This window comes from Benincasa hispida, chromosome 7, assembly GCF_009727055.1.
Source record: "Benincasa hispida cultivar B227 chromosome 7, ASM972705v1, whole genome shotgun sequence".
Lineage (NCBI taxonomy): Eukaryota > Viridiplantae > Streptophyta > Magnoliopsida > Cucurbitales > Cucurbitaceae > Benincasa > Benincasa hispida.
This window is the reverse complement of record NC_052355.1, coordinates 7,017,498-7,040,587: the sequence shown is the minus strand read 5'-3', so window position 1 is coordinate 7,040,587 and position 23,090 is coordinate 7,017,498. Positions and strand designations below refer to the sequence as shown.

The following is a 23,090-nucleotide window of genomic DNA, read 5'->3' as shown; positions in this document are numbered from 1 at the left end:
AACCACACTCACTCAACTAATTTTGTAGATAGAGAACCTCAAAAACTTTGCAACAATTAGATGCTCTCTAAATACCATTAGCAAACTCCAGCCAAATTAGTCAAATAAAATACAACGTTGGACATGAAGATTGCGAGGGTAGGGAGGAAGTAAATGACAGTGATGAAGAAGCTGCAAGACCCCTGGTTATGGTAATATTAGGATTATTAGTAGAATATTAATATAGTTATTCGGAGGGTATATTAGTAATTAGCTATTAGGTTTGTTAGGGTCTTTTAGTTATAAATAGAGGGAATGGGTTGAGAGGAAGGTATGGAGAATTTTATGTGAGGATTTCCTAATTGAGAATTTGGGAGAGGATTTCTCAGACCTCTAGAATGTGTTGAGTATTATCTTGTTACTATTTCTTTTTGTTTCTCTCGGCCGCATCTCTTCTATCTTCGGTCCATTTTCTCTCAACGAAACTTGTTGGAAGAAGCACCACTCCTTCATTGATGCCTTTCAACATTCAGGAAGATCCCTCCACAAATAAGCATTCCACTGGAAGCTCACTGGGAATTTCAGGTTCAACTCCAGTAATAACCATTTCTTGTTTCTCTGACCTTTTCTTTGTCAATTCTTCTTTCTCCGCTTTGATAGCTGCTAGTCTTCTTTCTTTTCTTTCTTTGTCTCTTCGCTGAGACTTCTTGATTCTTTTGTTGTATTGCCTTCATGTCTCCTTCTATCTCCAACAACACTGATTCTAGCCTCTGACCTCGATTCATAGTAGAAACAATACTCCCAAGAAAGAACAACTCTGATACTGTTATTAGGTATTTAAGCATCTTGGAGAACCGCACCCCAAAAGCTAGCTAATGGGGTGGGAGAGCCAAGCCACTTAAGTACCACATTCCCATTCTAATCAATGTGAGACAAAGGCATCCTATACTACCTTGGTTCCTAACAAATAGGTATTTAAGCACCTTGGGGAACCACACCCCAAAAGCTAGCTATTGGGGTGGGAGAGCCAAGCCACTTAAGTACCACATTGGTCATCCCATTCTAATCAATGTGGGACAAAGGCATTCCATACTACCTTGGTTCCTAACAGAAGCAGAAGATAGTGATATGAAAAAATTGAAGTAGACGACAGTTATATTATAACCAAAGTTGAAGAAAAAGATACTGGAAAAGATGAGGAAGTTGAAGAGAAAGTCAGAAACGACAAGTGGTCGAGGAAGTCAAAGATGAAGAGGAATTGAAAGCAATGACGATGTCGAACAAGGGCACACCATGTCAGCGGTTACAGCAGTGTCAGAAGGGGAAACCTTTGTTGTTAGGCTTCATAGGGGAGATCTGTTTTAATCGCTGTTTTAATTGTTGTGGATTTGTTAGATGCTGTATCTTCATTGGACGATGTTGGTTCATTTGTTAATACATGATATTTTAGACAGGGGCATAGGATGCCAGATGTTGTGGATTGTTTGAGGGGGAAGATTTTGCTGCCATAGCTTTGTCATAGGGCTCTGTTTTGAATGTTGTAGCCGTTGGAGGATACTAGTTTATCGGAGAGGAAGGCTTATCCCGGGTCAACATCATCCAGGGGGTACATTGTGACAAAGAAAAGAAGAAAGTGAATATACTATGGCGCTGATGCAAAGAATTGCAAACAGAAGGTGTTTTTTTTTTAAACGTAAACCTAAGTGAGACCATGGTGACTATGGCATTGGGCCTATTAATTGGTCAGTCACTCAAAGCCTCATTTCCACTTCATCTTTGAGCAATTTTTGTGGAGTATTATTCTAGTTCTAGTCTGGATTCAAGATTTTTTTTTGCCAAGATTTTTCCAATTGGAATTCACCACAGTCCAAAGTCAAAAGAGCTATGAAGGTAGTTTTCATTTTTGTCACCTTGAACTCGAGGACGAATCTTGTTTTTAGGTCAGGTGAACGATGTAGGATGAGATGTTACATACTTAGGACCATAAATAGCCATGTTTTAGGATTGTATGGAAGCTATCGAATATTATTTTGAAATAAGCTTTGTTTTTAGAGTGTTCTCTCAACTTTTGGGATGAATTTCTCTTTCTTGGCCATGGATTTGACCTAATCACAAATTCTCTGCATTATAAAAACAGTTGGATCAGAGGAGTAAGAAAACTTTGCAATTCCTGCATGCTATTAGGTGCGTTGGTTTTTAGCTGCTTTGTGGTTCCGTTGGTTCATTGGCCAAGAGTCTTCTTTTGCGCATCTTTGTCTTTGATATTCAGCAGCAAATTGATTCCTGATATCCTCCCTAAACTCTAAGATCTTCAGGATGTATGACTCTGTGTGCTTACCTCTCTAATATGATTATCACCCACATGAATTTGGATTATTACCAACAACCGTCACCCCTCTTCCCGATCTTGGAGTTCTGTTTTCATCTGATAGTTTTTCTTCTATCTCATTGCTGCAAAAATAAATTTTTTGGAAAGGAAACGAAACTTTTCATTAAGAAAATGAAAAGAGACCGATGCTTGGGAATCCAAGAAGAAACCAAGAACAAAAAAGTCTTAGAAAGTAACATGGCAGACCAAATGCAAAAACACAATACAAAATTAAAAGGGCACAATAAAAGCATTCCGGGCATGCTATATGTCTCGAATTGAGAACCCGTCAAAAGATTTGGAAAGAGAATGCCAAGAAGTTGCCTTTAAACAAGCCAAATTGAATTGAACACGAGTTTTGAGAAGAGCTTTGAAAAATGCACTGATTTCTTTCCAACCATATCTCAGAAAGGATGACCTGAACATTCACCCAAATTAAACAAGCTTGGAAATTCCACTTAGTCCCACACAAAAGCTAGAGCATACTTCCCCTTGAAGATTCTGAGAAAACCCAACTGAGGTTGAAGAGGTCAAATAATAAAAACCAGCATTGTTAGAGTATAAACAGCCAAAGAAGATGTGGTTGAGAGATTCTCTTGCTTTAAAACAAAGAAAACAAACTGAAGTCAATCACAAACGTTTGTAAGGTTTTCTTTGTTTTAAAGCAAGAGAATCTCTCAACCACTAGTCACCATATTATAGCTGAATTGAGACCTGAAGTGATTGACTTCAGCATTGTTAGAGTATAAACAGCCAAAGAAGAAGATGTGTGGGATTCTTCCTTTGTAAGGTTTCAGGCTTTCAGCTGAATTGAGACTTCCATTAAGCATAATCCAAGCAGGAATATTTATTTTCTTTGGATGCTGTCTTCTATGATGCTCTAATAAGTCATTATCCATCAAGAAGAAGAAGACTAATGATTTGATAGACTTGACTGTGAAGGAACCTGAAGATTCAAGAGGCCATCAAGCATTGCTACAGTTTCACTCATCATTTCTTCCAAAATGTTATGCATTGTTAGCAATATTCTCCTAGACTCTGAATTCTCAAAGATTGAATGCTTTAGTACCAATATGATAGGACAGTTGTAGAAATTAATAAAAACTATTATCAAATTAGAAAGGAAAATATATGATTGAAGTACTTTGAGAGGCTAGGAGGACACTCTCAAAAACTAAATCCCAAAATCTGTCTGCTCCAACAACCTGTTCATTCTATTTCTGACCACTCATCAGGATGAACTTATATTAAAGATTATAGTGGATATGCCATGGGTAATATTCCTTACATTTCTCAATTGCATTTCTTATTAATAGCTCACATATTAAACCTCATCCAAATGTAAATGCCACACCTACATTTGAGGGGATGTGTTGTGAATACTTTACCTAAGTAGTCACTTGGTACCTATCTTGTTTTGCAGACTCTAAGCTTCTGAGTAAAATTTTCCTGTGAAGTACAGGAAACTATTTGGGAAAACATAGTTTTGCTGAGTTTTAAAATCAACATAGTGCGACTTTCATTTACTTTGCTAGCTTAGGTTCTATTATCTTGATAAAACTAACGAGAGCATCATCAAAGGGATTTAATTCTTTGCGGGGCAATGGCATCCTACTTAACTTAAAATCTGATATATGAACAGGTTAATTGATGAGAAAAAACATCACATTCTCAAAGCAGCGCATCCTTCTGGTTTGTCTGCTAGCAGAGGCTTCTTTGGTTGCAGGTTAGTTTCATCATTTAATTTCATAAGAAAATTTTTAAACCTTACTTTCGTATATCAACTGGGATTTGCTAAACTTTTGTACGTTATTATTTCCCTTCAGTATAGATCTCACAGTAACAACATTTTATTGTCAGTTTGCAACTTCGTATTTTATGTATATACAATTCACTTGGTTCTCTGCTTTCTCTCTAAATCAAACTTCTATGATTGGAGCATGTTTTTGCTCAATTTTTTTCTTTGTTATTATAGTCGGAGCATGAATTTGGTAGGACTTTTCTGAATTGTGAAAAATATTTATATCTACTTTTGATTTCATAGTAAAAAAATGACCGAAAAGAATTCTCAAAATACTTATTTTTATCAAAAAGACAAAAAGAACCCTCAAAATACTCAAAAGCACTTTTGGAACATAGTTGTTTATAGATAAAATGTCACTTAAAAGTGTTTGTTCTCAAGTATCATACCGAACTCTCATTTACCCTTTTGGCTTTTTCCTTAAGTTTTGTAGTCCATATCTCGAACATAGACAATTTTGTAAGGTTGGTGAAGTTTATTATCGTAAGAGATTAAATGTTTATGTAATTCACTAGTATGAAGCTATTCAGATGGGTGCTTTTTCATTTCCCTTCAAATTTTTAGTTTGTTTACCGCCAACTTTGTATTTTCAACAGGCATTTTTCTCGAACAAACGTGCTTCTCAAAGAACTAGGTACTGCCTCCATAGACTGGCAACTTTGATCCAAACACCTGCTTGAACCATTGAAGTTCATTTTTTTGTGGATATGCTTCCAAATCCCTAGTCATGCTCGGATCTGCTTGATCGATGGCTTTTTGTTGGGTTTTTAATTGTCGAATCTCTGTGGTTTAATTGTCGAGATGTCCATCATTTACCACTTTTGTATTACTGTGTTTATTCCTGCTGTTTGATATTTATTCCAAAGCAGCAACAGAACCCTTCTTTCTGATGAAATAGGGTAAAATTAGAAGAAAGTTGGTCTACAATATGGTGACTAGTGGTTAGCATAAATCAGGCTAGATATCTCGTGGTACCTAATTTTTTTGGTCTCAATCCTATCGTGTAAAAGGTTCCATTTTAGGTCTTATGCTGATGCAAAAACTTGACAAGAAGACTCACTTGACCTTTGTAGGTTTTGAATAATAAATATATAATTTTGAAGAAGAAAGACGATTTGCAAACAAAGAAAAAGAATATTGATGTTGTGCTTGACATAGAACCTTTGATGCTCAAGTCCGGTCAAAGTAAGCTAATAGTAGGAAGAACAACTTGTTTTTTGTGATTCCATGATCTCTTATATAGAGAGTGAACCTTAGGGTTCCTAATTCAAAAAGGACTAAAGGATGTTGATTTGGGTCAATCACGTTTATACTGTGACCCATAGGAAATGGGTCCCTGTGAAGTGGAAGTGGATGACATCAAACTCGGCTTCCAAGGTTGAGGTGGGCTTATTGGGTCACTCAGTCCAATAACTCTCCTTGGTCTTTTCTTCCCTTGACTTGTTTCTTGCACTTTGGCCTTACGGGAGTGTTATATTCCAATTACGCCCCTAAGGTTATGCTCTTTTGAGCTTGTGGCTCTTGGTCCAAATGACCCATAAAATTAGCTCCCACTCCCTAGGTGAGGTTTTAAGGATAAATTTGTTGGATTTGGGCTTAATAGGTTTTGACTTGGGAGTATTGTCTCTTTTCAAGCATATCTTTCGAGTTTCTTCTAGCTTTTGCCTTTCTCGTGGTGGTTTGTCTAGGTTCTCTAATAGTTTGTCTCACGATTTGCACCTTCGAGTTTTGGGCTACCTAACCATCAAGAAAGTTTCAGCCCAAAACATTGGTGGTCATTTGGAAAGTTTCAACCCAAAAGGTAAATTGCTCCTCTTATTATTTGCCTTCTTTGGCCCTTTTCTGAATACTAAAGTATTAAGTTCATGTTACACTACATCAATGTTCTTTTTCTTTGTTTGCAAGTTTGTCATGTTTGCAAGTATGTCTTTCTTCCCCAAAATTACAAATTTATCAATGCACATGAAGGTCACTATATTTATATATAATATATATATAAAATATTTTATTTTTATTCTATTTGATGAATGTTCAAATTGGTTTGTCTATCTTAAATCTTTCTTAAGAATCAAAGTTAATGAATACAATACTACAATTCTCTATTTAAAACTAGGAATTTAAAATACAAAAGAAACTAATAAGAGATTTAACGTAAATCATCAATTCAAGCAAAACACAAGCATAACAATGGAGAACAAATTGATCATCGTTGGAAGGTCGATGGTTCAATCTTTTATCGAACAATTGTTGATTAAAAAAACTATATGAACAGGTATCTCACTATATCTAGGAAACCTATTCTCTCTTAAATGGCTTGTACATTTTTCTTTTATAGCTTTGATTTGGAATCTCTAATTGGACATTAACAACAGGATCTTCAACCACAAAGTTCTTGCTATGAATGCCAATAGCTTCGCGATGAACTTGCATTAAATACGCTTAGAATTTTTGTTTATTATGAACTCAAGTTAATTCGTGTCATATATTAAATGAAATTAAGTTCCACCAAATAGCATCGAATAATGAACTCAAGTTTATCTCAAGCTTCATTTAGTGATGGTTAAAGATTAGTTAATGAAACTACTCTTCAAACTACTTCAAGTGGAGCTTTATTTTAAACCGAGCCAGGTTACAAAACTTGGTTGGCTAATAGAGTTTCAAATTATCATGTAAATTTCATATTTGAAGTGTTTTAATAGCTTTTAGGGTTACATTTGAGTAGTGGCTGATTATGGCTTTCAATGTTGTGGAGGTTACATAAATACTATGAAGCATAGACACAGATACAAGATACGGATACGATAAGATACGCCGATACTTCAATTTATAAAAAAATTAGGATATTGATACGTTAAAGGTACTTTTTTTCTTTAAAAAAATCTAGATATAGGTAAATTAACATAATGATACTAAATGTAATCCACTAAATCCACGAAAAGTCATAAAATGTCAGGACAATGACAATAGTATAAAACACAATACAAACATTGAAATACAAGACAAAAAGCAACATTAGAGATATTGAAGTACAATAGTCAATAAAATGCAATAGAATCTCTTCCAAAAAAAAAAAAAAAAAGAGAGAGAGAGAGAGAGAATGCAATAGAAAAGGGATTTAGATTGATCAGAGAAGAAGAAGAAGATTAGATGGAGAAATACGAAGATAAAAAAAAAACTTCTTCGATGAAGTGTTGAAGATATTCAAGTGTGTTACATTTTATAGACATTGTGGGGACTCAAACGTGAAAATGGAGATTAGATGATTCTAGGTTTTGGTCTTTTATTATTATTATTTTTTCTTTTAGTTTTGGATTAGGACAGTGAGCTTTTTAAAAATATGCTACTTAGTTTTAGGTTGGGAAAATTAGATAGTTTTTTGTATGGATGGCTTCAATTGGGAGGCCCAAATGAAAAATGACCACGTGTAGAAAAAGTAATGGAAAGTGACATTTTGCTGATGTCATCCATGTGTGATTTTACCACTTCTCTCCTGAGATGCACCTCGAGTACCTGTCACTTTCAAGGAATTTAATCCTCAATAGCTCGTTACTCGATCCTCAATTATCGTCACACAATCCTGGATGCACGATCACTCGATACCTGGATGCATGGTCACTCGATATGTGTGCAATTGACATGTGTATACTTGATCATAGCCCTTTGTACTCGATACTCAATTAATGTATACTCGATCATTTTGAATTGTCTGCGCCCGTCGGAGGACTGGCGCTGTAGTTAATGCTTATGTACAAAAATACACAAATTGGAAAATTTTCTAACAATTCTCACTATTCTTTCAAATCAATTTCTTGAAATGTGAAGTATTTTTTTTTTAATTAACTAAGAACAAACATAATTGAAACATAAAAGAGAAAATCGAGCTCTTTTTTCCTCTAAAAAACCCACTTCACAAAACCTATTTTTCATGACAGAAATCAAGTTATAAATGTAGTAAGATCATTTCACTATATTGTCTCACACCTTAAGTAAGTAAATGTGCTAGTTTTTTTCTCAGTTTTTGCTCACGTTTTTTACTTTTCTGACATTCTGTGAGACATATGAATGTAGCAAAGAGAACAAATGAGTGTGAGTTTGTGCACTGAGACATGCGAGTAGCTTCTAGTGGAGCAAGGATGAAGGGAGAGAAAGCTATGAAACAGTAAGCATCGAGTTAAGAATGCCGAGTATTGAGGGATGGGTATCGGGTATCGAGTATCTCGAGTATTTAACAATAACCAATTTTTCTAACTGCTCACTTTTTTGTATTATTTTTCTTGAAGGATGGAGAAGTATATATTCTTACATTATGGTGGTACATAGGATGACACAGAAGAACGCTATATTGGAGGCCATTTAAAGGGTTTGCTAGTTCCGAGCATATTGACGTATAATGAACTAGTAAATTTAGTATATGAGATCATGCAAGTTAGTTCGACAGAGTTCAAGATTATAATGAGGGTGACATATAAGATGGATATTGATTCTCCTCCAGTATGCTTAATTGATCATGCTGATGTTAAATTTCTCCTCTCAGAGTATGATTGTCCTAGATCGCAGGTATTTGTAAGTCTTGAGGAAATTGAAGAAATTCATTGCGAGGCAACATTTGATTACCCAGAGAGAGAAGACCAACCCATGTGTGGAGCGGATGTCAATGAGAATGATGTTTGTCCATTGGGTGTCTCACTAGAAAACGACAATATCGATGTTAATATAGCAAACGTATTGCATCCGAATGTGATAATAGAAGAAGTCGAGACATGTGTAAATGAGAATTTGATGATAGAAGAGGAAGAGGCTGGGAATGAAGAATAACCAACCCACATTGTTTTAGGGAATGGTCCTTCTATTGTGAATGAAAAACAACCAACTCTGATTCTGTCAAATGATTTTGGTTATTTTGTTGGGAGTGTGCCTCATCGAAATTCGTGCAATGTACTACCATCCAGTAGTAATGCCAGAATAGGGGACTTGATCATGCAACTACAGTCATCCATAGGGTTGGGGGATACAGTTGAAGTAGGTTAAATTTTCTTCAGTAAGAGTGATGTGAAGATAAGCTTAGCAATGTTGGCCATTAGGAACAAATTTGAGCTGTGGGTTAAAAAATCGAACAAAAAGTTGTATATTATTCGGTGTTCACACCTAACTTGTATGTGGGCTGCTTGAGCAATTAAAATGGGCAGATGTATTTTCAGATCACAAAATGCATGCCCAATCACACATGCTCGATTAAAGTATTGATCATGACCACAGGCAAACGAGTAGAGATGTCCACGGGACGGGGCGGGAACGGGGAAGCCCTCCTTATCCCTGGCCCCGGCCCCGTCCCTGCGAATTTCCCCGCGGGGAAAAATTCCTCACCTTTATTTTTCTCTAACATTTTTTTAAATTTCAATTAAATATATTTTTTTTACAATTCTCTAAACATTTTCAATGAAATTTTCATTTAAGTGAAATATTATCAATTTTACTAATTAAAACAATAATACATATGCAATTTAAAAAATATAATTAAAATGCTAAATTCTCATAATTTGTAAAAATTAAAATTCAACATTTAGAGCATCTTATCTTAAATATTACAACATCTAAAGAATTAAAGTAATAAAAATCTTGAACTTAAATAATTAAAACATCCATAATTATTTCTTAATAAAGTTTATAATATAATATGAATATATTATATATATATTAAAAAATTATGTTTTATATACAAAGTCGGGGTGGGGCCGGGGCCAGAGAATATATTCCCCGTCCTCAACCCCGAATTATAAGTGGGAAATTTATTCCCCGTCCCCAGCCCCGAATTGTAAATGGGAAAAAAAATTCCCCATTCCTTCCCCCATTCCCCGTGTATTTGGGGGTGGGTCCCCATGGGGCCTTGTCCTCACAGATTTTTTGGACATCTCTACAAGCGAGTTCATTCGTTATTGGTCACTTAATGAAGGACAAGTTTGGTGTTGGTCGGGGGGACAAATGGAAAGAACTCTAACTGAGGAGAGATTCTTGAGTGGAAGCAAGATCAACCCAATTTTCATTTTTCATTGAATTTAAGTTTTACAGTAAAACATGAAAAAGATATGCATTTACATAAAAATTATAGCATGCAATAAATAAAAGAAAACTTAGGGTTTCAAAAACCCTTGCCTTCGAAGAACACTTTCTTCAAGAATCCCTGGAACAAATCACGAATGGATCTCCTTTTCCAAACGAGACACCACCATTTGAGAACCCTTTGTATTCTTTTGGAACGAAAGATTCAAGCAAGAGTTGTGGGCTTTGCTTGAATCCTTGAAGAGGGAAGGGAGATGGAGAGGAGGAGAGAGACTTTTCAGAGAACTATTCTCTTCAATATGTTTCTTTTTTTTAGAGAGAACCTTTCTCTCACAGTAAAAACCAAGGAAGGAGATGAATCCTATCACCATCCATCTATAACCCCACATACATGGCTGAGAGAAATTAGGAGGAGGGAGTTGTAACTCCTTGAAAACCCCGAGCCCTAATTTCTCTACTAGTGTATGTTAATTACTGAGACCAGTATGGTGAGTAGGTTAATGTGAAGAATTGATGATTAATTGTAGGGAAAAGGGTAAAGAGTTAGAAGAAAAGTTTGCATTTGAAAGCTTGACTCTCGGGTGAAGCTAGAAAAATTGGCTAAGTGTTTGCCCATGCGTTGGCCTTGTGTTAGGCGTTGGAATTGAGTCAAGGGCATTGGCCTTACTCATTTGAGAGGTTAGTTGGGAATTTAAGGAAGCCAAAGTGTGGCCGAGAGAAGAAAAGCTATGTGTTGGACAAGGCATGTGACAACCAAGTCTTGAGAGGTTAGCATGCATGCGGAAACATCAGATGTGCGCGAGCGTGGGCGCTGGGCATTGAAGTTTCGCGCGCGAATGATTGTGTAGCTACGTTCGGTGCTAAGCGATGTGCGGACGATCGTGTAGCTATGAGCGACGCTAAGCGATGCGCTAGATGATCATGTAGCTACGTGCGACACTAAGTGATAGCGCTAAACGATGAGGCTGTCTCTTATACACATCTAGATGTGTATAAGAGACAGGCGCTAAACGATGCGCTAGATGATCATATAGTAAATGCGCGGAAGCTAAGCGATGCGCTAGATGATCATGTAGATATGCGCGGGCGCTGTCTCTTATACACATCTAGATGTGTATAAGAGACAGACGATGAGGTGATGACGCTACATGATCAGCATCAACACTAGACGATAGCGCTATACGATAGGCGTGAGTGCTAAACGATGGGCGTGATGCGTTAGACGATAGGCGTCAGCACTACACGATGAGCGTCAACGAGACCGACACGAGGAGCGGAAGTGAGAGCTATGCGATAGGCTATGTGCTACACGATGAGTGAGAGCGAGATCATTGGGTGATAAGCCACAGCGAGAGAATCACTGAACGATGAGCTGCACAATGGACGGTGAGCTAAACAATTGAAGCATGCGTTGATTAGTGTTAACCACTGATTAAGGGCAATAGCTGTCCTAAGCAATAGATTTAACTCCATTTAAGTTGACGGTATCATGCTAAGCTTTAATGGTAAGCGGTGGAAATCAGTATAAAAAGGGAGGCTGAACTTCAAAAGATCAGTTTGATCAATTCCTCTGTGAAAATTGAGAGATCTTGGTGTCGTTAGAAAGCTCTGAGAGTCTAATTTTAGAGGTGACACTGTCGGAAGAAGTTCTCACTGAAATAAGGCTGGAGAAGGGAAAAAGTGACCAAAGGTTCTGTTCTCGGGTGAATCTGGGCCGTCGATAAAGAATTGAGTGTCTAGGACAAACCATGAGGATTTTGAAGCTGAAATTTTAAGGTAAGCTTTACGAGACAATTATTAACATGTTTGTAGAAGGAAATGCCTTGAGATGAGCTCTAGAATTTGAGGTATTAATTTCGTAAGTTGAATTTGGAATTTCATGAACAAGCAGGCAGCTGCTTGGGTTGAGTAAGCTGGCAGCTCAAAGTAAAACACTCAGACAGACCAAGGGCTGAGCAATCCTATGTGTTGCACCTGCTGTGTGGGTTAAGGAAAGCTTGCATTGAAGTCTTGGATGCATAAGTAGCCTTGTGGACGAACATGTGCAGTTGAAGGAACACTTAGAGTAAAGTGTTAGTTATACAAGTGGGTTGCATTTGTGAGGAGCGGTTGGAAGCATTGCAAGAGCCAAAGTCTCAAGGAAATTTCTAAGTGCTAAACCTATAGAAAGTTATGCGTTGAGTGAAAGTCTTCTAGATGAAGGCTAAACATAAGGCTTACTTAAAAGTTAGTATCAAAAGGGAGACCAATGCTAGTAGCTAAATATATGCTTTTGTGTCCACAGGATTGACACCAGTGTTAGAAGCATATCGATCCTTGAGGAGTAATTCTAAAAGTTGTGAGTGACTAAATATTTACCATGTTTTAAGAAAGATTATTCTCATGCTAGCTAGTTCTACAAAGTAGTTTCCAAGCAAACCATGAGTTATGTTTTAAACGCATGCCATGTAAGAAAGTTTATTGAAAAACTATTTATGTGTGTTTAAATACACAAAACATGTGTTAGTACCTTTAAAGTCATGTTTTCTATGCATTCTGCTTTACATACTTTAAAGAGAAAGTCATAGTATGACTAATTTTACTTGAAGCTCGATACTGAGGGACATTTGAGAAGGTATTTGAGTAGAAGTACCTAAGGTATGACGATACTTAGTTATAATCACGTGCACGTAGGTAGTTAAAGTCAGAGATTGAGCAAAAGGGTTCTCTCTTGACTAAGTCAGAGATTGAACAAAAGGGTTCTCTCTTGACTAAGCAGTTGACGTTGGGATTTAACCACAACAGGGTTATTCTCAACTAAGTAACAGTTTAATGTTTTATGATGAAAACAACTTTACATGTTTTATGCTTGGAAAATGTTTATATTGCAGTACAAAGTTACTGTAAAGATTTATATTTCAATACGATCTCTTTATTGAGACTTATGCATAAGAATCAGTTTTCTTTCTTAAGTCATTCACTGGGCTAGCAAGCTCACCCTATTTTCAAATGTTTTTCTTTTCCTCAAGTAGCGGTCAAATCCTCAAAGTAGCTCTGCATCTGCTCTACCACTCAAAGACAAGAGTTATTGTAACCTATTAGCTAGATGTTACTTTAAATATTGTACACATGTTATAGTTGTTCATGTAAGGACTAAGAGTTTGGGTGTCAGGACTTATGAGACTTGTAATGTAATCTCTGTAAATGTTTTGTGTTCAATACTTAATGTTTTTGGCCATAGAGGCAGCTGCAGTGTATGAGACTACATATTGGTATCAGATTATTTTCGCTAGAGTTATTAAGTAGTAAGTGTTAGCAAAATGGTTGATAACTACTGCGGTCTGACACTCTCTTTAATTAATTAATATTAATTTGATAAAATTAAATTAATAATAATTATACATATAATAACAACCTTATTATATGTATATAACCTATATGTTATATCTCATATAACACATAATCTATAGTTACATATTGTATCAAATACTAACCTATAAATGTATTTTCTCTCAACCATACATGATATTTAATATAAATCACATTTATATTAAATTCACTTATATGAATCTCATTCATATAATTGTATTTGAATCATATTCAAATATTTAATTTCTCTCAACTTATTTATGGTATTTAATATAAATCATATTTTATATAAATTAATTACATGAATCTCATTCATATAATTAGTATTTGAATCATATTCAAATTCCTCTCATAATACCTTATATTATAATGTATCAATACATTATTTTAATTATATCACATATATATAATTAATTCAATTAATTATATAATATATAATTAATTCAATTATTATTTATCATATATAATTAATTCAATTAATTATATCATATATCAAAATTGAACATTTCAAATTAATCAAAATTAATTCTCAATTAAATCCATGTTGATCTATAGAGGGGATCTTATTAACCTGTAGATTGAAGCTCCAACGGTACTCAGATAATTAATTAAACTCTTTAATTAAATTACCCAACATCCGTTAACTACCGGTCATTCACTAAAAACCGACAGCAGCACTCTTCACGCTACAGATAAATTTCTGTGTCCATTGGATATAACCAATCAACATTGCGATGACCCCTCACATATTGCTCGAAAGTATAGCTAGGCAAAAAAAAAAAAAAAAAAAAAAAACTATTTTGCCCCTGTAGTTACATCTTACTCCTTAAGTACCACTGATCCCTCTAATGAACAATAAGTCATAGTCCAACTATGATCAAGTCCCTCTCGGGCCAGGAGAGGGTGTGACCACTATGTTCAAGCCCCAAAATCAGCCTTTAAGGGAGCAATTTATCTACTTGCCCCTGCATTGAGGAAGAAGTGAATTCTATTTCGTGTAGTTGTGTTCCCAGCTTCCCAGTCAGACAAATTCTTAAAATGGTAGGCTTGTTGAGTTGGCAATCTGGCCACTCTCACCCATACAAATCAAAGGACCGCCTTCATGAGCAGAAGTTCACAACTCACTCAGGATTCAGGTCATGTCACCTATGGTCATCCTAGTGAAATGTAAGTCTCTATTATTAATGGTGTTATATAAAGAGACTAATCATTTCGTGGTCCGGTCTTATACAAACTCTTTGTATAAGATACCCTCACTCATATGTCTCCATATGAATGATCAGGATTAGATCATTTGTAGCACTTTACAACACTTGTAACACCTACAAAGCGAGTCGTATCCGTAGTGTCACCAGGATAAGGTACCCAGCAGCCTTATCCATCTACTACAGACCGTTTAGGTTATTATTTAAACCAGATCCACTTGTATGTCTCTACATACTTGTTTAAATTACATAAAATAACATCGGATCTTAGTTTATTGAATTGAGTATATGCTTATAAAATAATACTTATTTTATTAAAAACAATATGTTTATACAAAGTTTACAAACTACGAGATTACAAGAGACTTAGGACACTAATCCCAACACAAACCACACCATATTATTGAGGATATGTGGCATCAGTACGGTGTCAATATTAGTTATGACAAGGCATGAGGTGCGAGAGAAACTGCTTTTGCTCTTGCAAGGGGGATGCTAGAGGAATCATATGCCAACTTGCATGCATATGGTGAGGCTTTGAAGATAGAAAATCCTGAAACCCCATTTGAGATGAAGCTTGAAGAATCAAAATATTTCAAATATATGTTCATGGCACTAGGTGCGAGTTTAAGAGGTTTTAAGAGTTTTCGACTCGTAATCATTGTACATGGTACTCATCTAAAGGGTAAGTACAAGGGAACAATGTTAGTTGATGTTGCAATGGACAATAACTACCAACTGTACCCATTGGCATATGCAATTGTTGATAGTGAGAATGATCGAGCTCTGAAGTGGTTCATGACGAACCTTAAAACAACACTTGGAGAATGCCCTAACCTTGTATTTGTCTTAGATCGTGGACAGAGTATGCTAATGCCGTTGATGTCGTATTCCCCAATTCTTACCACAGATTTTGTACTTACTATTTGAAGAGGAACGTGGAGAAATACTTCAAGGATGAGTTCGTTAGAAAATTTTTTAACGATGCTTGCAAAGCATATTGAGAATCAGAGTTGAAGCACCATTGGGTCCAAGTAATGAACTACAACAACGGTTCGCTTGCAAGATATTTGGAGGATGCTGATATACAGCGATGGGCATGGTGTTTGAGGCGTTGGAAAAGGAGAGGAAAATAAATATGCAACTTATGTTATGCATTGATCTCCATACGTTGATGGTCATGCGTTGGACTAGAAAATATACAATATGCGTTTAAGCATGTATACGATGACCATACGTTTCTGCCACAAGTTTTCTCGCTTTCTCGCTAAGTATAACAAAAACGCAAGTTTCTTAAGATGATCTGAGGTCGAACATAGGGACTTGTAACTTAATGTTTGTGAAGTAATGCATTTGAGGCAATGAATAAAAGTAAAAAAGATAAAAGTAAAGGATTATGCGCTACTCCTACTCCTAACTAAACAAATTGAGCAATGGAAGTTTAACTATGAGAATTGATAAAGATGCAAGAGTCGTTAACGCATAATAATATTCATTATGTTAGGTCGCCCGAGTAATCTCAGCTCGTCATACTAACGCATTGCGCACCTCTCAGTGGCTAGCCGCATGCTTATATCTCTATAATACATGGTTGCGTCGAGCATAAGATCGTGCCTATCTCTAGGAATAATGCATACTTTGCTTTAATGTGTTCCACTACTCACCCTTTTAGGCAGTTAGTTGCGGCTAATTAGCTCATAGACAAGAATTGCAACAGCCCATAGACAAGCGTTGCTACAGCCTCACACCAAACGAAGAGGATTAACTCACTATACTCGCACAATGCACACCTCTCGGTGGATTGCTATATGCGTCCTATCTCTAGGCTACACGATCGAGTATGCAGTCGCCTTTGATAACTAAACGATGAAGGTAAACGATGAAAAAGATGAAGAAGATGAAGAAGCTGGCGTTGAAGGAATTTAGATATGCATTGATTACAAAATATATTAATGTCTTAAGCCAAAATGTAACACAATACAGAGACAAGAGGAGAAAGGGAATGCTAGATGAAAACAATCTCTTGTTTTTCATCCGAAATGCGTCAAGGCTGCTTGTGGTGCCATGGATGGATGATGGAGAAGTCTCTCTCGAGCTCTATCTCTAGTGAAAACTCCGGTCGTCACTCGAAATGGATTGTGGAGGTGAAGAATCCTCAAGGAAAATCTCGCTCATGCTCTCATTTGTGATCGCAAGTATCTGCCTTAAGGCAAAAGCTCGGATGCCTTGAAGTGAAGGTCCAAGGTGTTATTCATAGAGCTTAAACGCTGACAGCATTGGTGGTCTCGCTCTGAATCACTGCCACTTCTGACGTGGTAGGTGAAATGTCAACATCATCTTATCCTTTTGATACTCCCAAGGTATGCGTTCATGCTTGTTTTTTCGAAGTACCAACGCATTCCACCTACCTTGCGATCAACCCTCTATCATGGGTATTACTCTGTAGCTGCAACATCCATGCGATGAGTGCATGCAATCAACTTTGCGATGGTCTAGGATTCAACGCATGCGATCGATTCCTGCGATAGCTACAAAAATAGACATTTTGACGCCGTATAACGCATGATATAGTGTTAGCGAGGATTTTTAGTGCTGATCGACGCAAGCTCACTTTTCACATAAATTCTTAGTATTATCACCGCATATATTGCTTGTTAATCCTTATAATTCTAAATAAAATGCTACAATAGCTTATATTTCCATCCGCTATCAATGTTACCAGTTCAGGAATCGATATGATATATGACCAGCAATAGTGTCGAATGCTTCAATGCTATTACCAAAAAAGCCCGAGTGTTGCCAATAACTTTGTTGCTAGAATACATAAGAGGTCACTTCAAAGTTGGTTTCATGAGAGGCAAACAATGTTGTCTAATAGCATCGACACATTCAAAGTATGCAGAGGAAATAATGGATTTAGAGTGTGACAAAGTTAGGCGATACTGAGTAAATCCAATCGATTATTATAGATTTCATGTCAAGGGCGATGGATTAGATGGTATCGCCAGTCTTAACACTCGAGAATTTAGTTGCGTACAATTTCAGTGTTTGGAGATTCTGTGTTTGCACGCTATTACTGCAGCTAGAGAGTGCAATACTAATCCGTTTACTCTATGTAATAGATTCAATAGTTTTGATTCTTTAGTGCTAGCATATACAGAGTAAATAAACCCGCTTGGTTATGTATCCGGATGGAAAAAGCCACCAGGGTATACTGAGTTAAAAATACTCCCACCGAAAATAGTGGTACAGGTTGGTAGATGAAGAGTAAATAAGATACCTTTTGCTGGAGGACATGTCACATTAAAAAAACGTGGACAGTGTGGTCAATCGGGACATAATAGAAAAAATTGCAATGAACCACTTGATACGTCCAAATGCAACAAACAGGCAAGGATCGAGACTCAAGGGACTCAGACAATGACCAATACTTTATAATTTAATACCATGCATTATATTGTTCATTATGTAAAGTAAGGAATTTCAGACAAATACTCGATTCACGATACTCGATGCATGTTATTCGTTACAAGATACTCGATGCATGTTACTCGATACATGATTACTCAACAATACTCAATCCAATGACTTCACTCGATATACGATACTTGTTATACCATACTCGACGTAAGTTACTTAATACACGATGCAAGTTACTCGATACTCGATGTCTGTTACTCGATGCTCGATGCATGATACTCGATACACGACACTTAAAATCATGTACGTTCAATACACATACAATTGCTTACTGTGGAAAACTTGCTCATATGAGTATGGAAATATACGAATTGCTTATTTAAAGTTAATAGGTTCATACATTTATAAAAATTGTTAAAATTTACATAGAAAGATCTAATAAAAAAGTTGATCGGCTCACAACTCCGCACCATTTTGCAACCTATATTCATGCATTTTATCTTGTTGTAAACTCTCCAAATTGACCCAGTCGCCATTTATTCAAAGAATTTAAGATAGAATATCCCACAATCTAGTGTATCTGACCCCTGTAGGAAGCTTGTATTAACACGGCTCAACTTCCAAGGACTATGTGCAAGGTCAGGCTTTGCAACATGTAAGTTCTAGAAAAGTGCTAGTGAAGGGAGAGTAAAGCATAGAGGCCCTAGGGATAATACCAGATCCTTCTGTGTGATATACTTGGGCAGTGAGAAATACAAAAGGACGCATCCAAGGTTCATGTCTATCACCAACATAATCTAGTGCTGCTTGTAATTGAGTGAGCTATAGATATAACCAACATCTGCCTATCCAAGCTTATATTCAACTACTTATTCGACATGATTAGTAGTGTAGGTGTGATCCTTGTCTGGACAAAACAACGAAGAACTTTTTAGTTATATGTGACATTCACCTTCAATCCAAGTAAATATTGATGCAATACACTAACCTCGTTGGACTCAAACACGTCTCATTGTATTGTTTTGATTGGCAGTGAGTATGTACACTTCCACCTCATAAATCAAGGTATGACATGTCTACTCAGTCGGTTTGCAACCTTTTGGGCAACTATTGATATGATCTCATATGCCCACACCTACCATAATTCATAAACGATTATAAAACAAGAATAAATAGTAACTCATATTGTAACTAAAATAAGTAGATCTCGTATGACCAATGGATGGATTTTACCTGAAATGCATGAGGCAACCCTGGTAGGTTGTACTTGACAATATAGTTCTTATTGTTCTTGGATCCTTTTTTATACTTATCTACCTTGCCACTCATTCCTCTTTGTAGTCCAAGTAACATCTTCTCCCATAGCACGTTTCCCCAATCCATGGAATTAAAGTAATCAAAATCCTCCACATCAATTAATAATGTCTTATCAACATTTTCACTCGTCTTCTCCTTCCCTATCACACCCAATTCAGTATAACAGACCAATGTCATCTTCACAACATCCGTGTTGTTATCAAACTCCATCTCCTTGTACACCATCTCTAAGGTACTAATGTGAATGTCCCCCCCAAAATCATTCTTGAAGTACCTACTACATAGTGATCCAAGTACTTCACCCTCCTCACAACTGTTAGATTAGGTGACCACAATCCCGTCACCAATAGGAAGTCTTCTTTTGAGAATGTAACAACTGTACAATTTAAATAGAAGGTTATTGCATCCTTCCTATCGTCTGCAATCTCCCTTCATAGAATATAGTGGACTAGTGGACTGTTGAAGATAATGTCCATGTCCATGAATCAGTCAAATACCATATTCTTGAAGAGAGCAAGTTGAGTGGGAGTAAGCTTCTCTTTCAAAATCTTGTTAGCCGCCCCAATGTGAGAGAATAGGCTGGTCGCTTGGCCTGGGAAACAATCCTGGGGAGAAATCTTGAATTTTCTAGCCATATTGCATAGAATAACAAAGAATACCAAAAATTAAGCATTTTATTCAATACTCGATACACGATACATGATACACGATTGCTCAATAGCAGATACACGATACATTCTACATAGTTTCCCTTATTTGATACACGATACACGATATATGATATACGATACATGATACACGATTGCTCAATAGCAGATACACGATACATTCTACATAGTTTCCCTTATTTGATACATGATACACGATATACGATACATAATGGCTCGGTTTGATTTTCCACCTTCATGACTTATCCTACTCAAACCTTAAACTCTAGGCGGTCTGAAATACCAAAAATATGAAAACTGAAACGAAAAAATTTGAGCTCTAGCCAAACATGCAAGATATGGAATCGAAATGAAAATCGTATCGATCGAGTATCGAGGAATATGATGCCAAAATATAACAAACAAAGAGACAAATGATGCCAAAATATAAACAAAGAGAAGAATGTTACCTGATGTAAAGGGAATTGAGAGAATTTCGAGTAGAGGAAATAATGGATTTCAAATGGGTTAAAAATTTAAAAAGTTCAAAATGATCGAGTATACATTAATCAAGTATCGAGTACGGATAGCTATGATCGAATATACATGTGTCAGTTGCACACGTATCGAGTGACCACACATCCAAATATCGAGTGAACGTGCATCGAGGATCGTGTGACGAGTAATCGAGGATCGAGTAACGAGCTATCGACGATCGAGTTCTTTGGTAGTGGCAGACGCGCGAGGTGCATCTCAGAGGCGAAGCAATAAAATCATATGTGGATGACATCAGCCGAAGGTCACTTTCCATTACTTTTTCTATAAATGGCCATTTTTCATTTGGGCTTCCCAAATGAGGCCATTTGTACAAAAAAACCCAAAATGAAATGAGTTGCTTATCTTTTTTCTTTAAAAAAAGGCCAGTGTAAAAAAAAATATGCCAAATCACATGTCAGATACGTGTCAGGGAAGTATCGATATCTGATACGTATCTGATATGGATTTTTTGCTTCACACGAAATATCTCTACTTCATCGCACAAATATGTTACTTAAGCTTATTTTAAGTTATATTTTAAAGACTATATAAAACCATCAAAGTTGAATAGCAAATCAAACTTATTTGGATAATGTTTCAATGAAATTGAGTCTTTTGAGCCTAATGCTCCATTTGACGTCACGATTTAGACAAATGATTTCAAATGACAGGATATTAAATACAGAAAATGATTTCAAATTATTATGTGCATTTGGAATCAAATTGATTGGAAATCATTTAAATGAAAATTTCAATCAATTTGGTTCCAAACAAGAAATTTTCATAATCATGATCAAATAAAAAATCAATAAAATAAAAAAAATTAAACAATAACTCACAAATGTCTAGAATCAAATAAAACCAAAAGGTAAAGAAAAAAAAATCAACTAATCAAAACAAAATTCTCTTTAGTTATTATTATCTATTTTCCATTTCAACCGTTTTTTCTCATAGATTCTAGACATCTAAAAAAAAGTTTACGTGATTATTGAACCAGATAAAATGAAGCTAGAAGCTCTAAATGTCATCTCAGGTGAAATTTCCATGTTTAATAGCTCCTTAAAAGCATCTTCAATACTATAAATAAGTCGATTATGCTCTCTAACCATAGCATTTGCCTCTTTTAACAACATGATTTCCTATACATTACGAAGAAAGAAACACACACATTAATCTTATTAGAATATTTTTTTCCAACAACAAATATGGCTTAAAATATAAGGAGGTACCTACTTTTATCAAGTACAAGACCAACTTTATCCGTAGTATTTGTTAGCATCTGCAATTTTTCTCCAATCAAATCAAGAAGTGACGAAAGAAGATGCTTCATTCATTGATGCCTTTTGGGACTCACTATTCATAGAACCTTCATACTATGGTTCTATGAATATGGTATTAAAAAAAAATACATAAATGTTGTTTACTTGAATCCTTTGATAAATCCATTTTAAGAAAATATAAAACCTAATTAGCAGATAAATAATCTTGCCACATATGTACTGCAACTAAATCTTGAATTTGTTCATCTTTTTGTCCATCCTCAATCAAATTTATTGATGCCATAAGGCTAGTCTATGTCACTAACCCGAATTTCATTATCAACATCTGAAGTTAACCGCTCTTTTGAATCGAAATTCATAAGAAAATTATGTAGAATGCAAGCTACGACTGTTGTAGTTTGTCTTAAAATTGCAATATGGTTCAGTCCCACTAACTATAATTGGAAACCTTTTCTTAATAGTGCAAATACTCTTTCAATTGGATTTCGTAAAGAAGCATATCTATGGTTAAATAATTTTTTTTGGAGATTGTGGTGCATGTGCTGAATACTCCTTTAAATGATATCTTGTCCTACGCTAAGGTGTGATAAATCCAGACCGTAACATAAAACCGACATCACCAAGGTAATATTTTCCTATAAACAACAGTTATAGAAGTATATTTAGCATTATATATGATTTATTTGTTTCATTTACATAACTCTAGGAGAACTTTTATATGTATACCTGAAGGAATTTTTATATTGTCTTCTATTGTTAGTGCATTGTCTAGAATCTGAGGATCTAAAGCAAACCCTTCCCATCTAGGTAACTAGAGTATTTACCGTAAAATATAGAAAATATCTTGTGCTATTTTGAATATTTTGAGGTGTTTAGACCCATTTGGCTGAATTAATTATTTGTCCTCCAATGAGATGATTGCTATTAATACTTGATGAAAATATCAACTCACTGCTTCACTTGATTGACTAAAGAAAAATCCAATTGTTCTGTTTCTCACATTATGTGTAATATGCAAAATCTTGGCTATCTGTTTCTCTATAGAATCCATCTGTAAGATATCTCTACTCCGCTCATCGTTAGAAATAAAACTCATCAATAAAAGACCCCTAAAAAAAAATCAAAATTGAA

The 23,090-nt window shown here is 35.8% G+C and overlaps 1 protein-coding gene across 1 annotated transcript in view; it reads left to right on the top strand.

The window, feature by feature from the left end:
* LOC120080823 (uracil-DNA glycosylase, mitochondrial) overlaps window positions 1-5,127 on the top strand; it is an 8,258-nt gene extending 3,131 nt beyond the window's left edge. The window contains exons 4-5 of the mRNA XM_039035472.1: window positions 3,990-4,073; window positions 4,745-5,127. Coding sequence (XP_038891400.1) covers window positions 3,990-4,073; window positions 4,745-4,811 — 151 coding nt within the window. The 3' untranslated portion in view covers window positions 4,812-5,127. The remainder of the gene's footprint in view (window positions 1-3,989; window positions 4,074-4,744) is intronic.
* The last annotated feature ends 17,963 nt before the right edge of the window (window positions 5,128-23,090 follow it).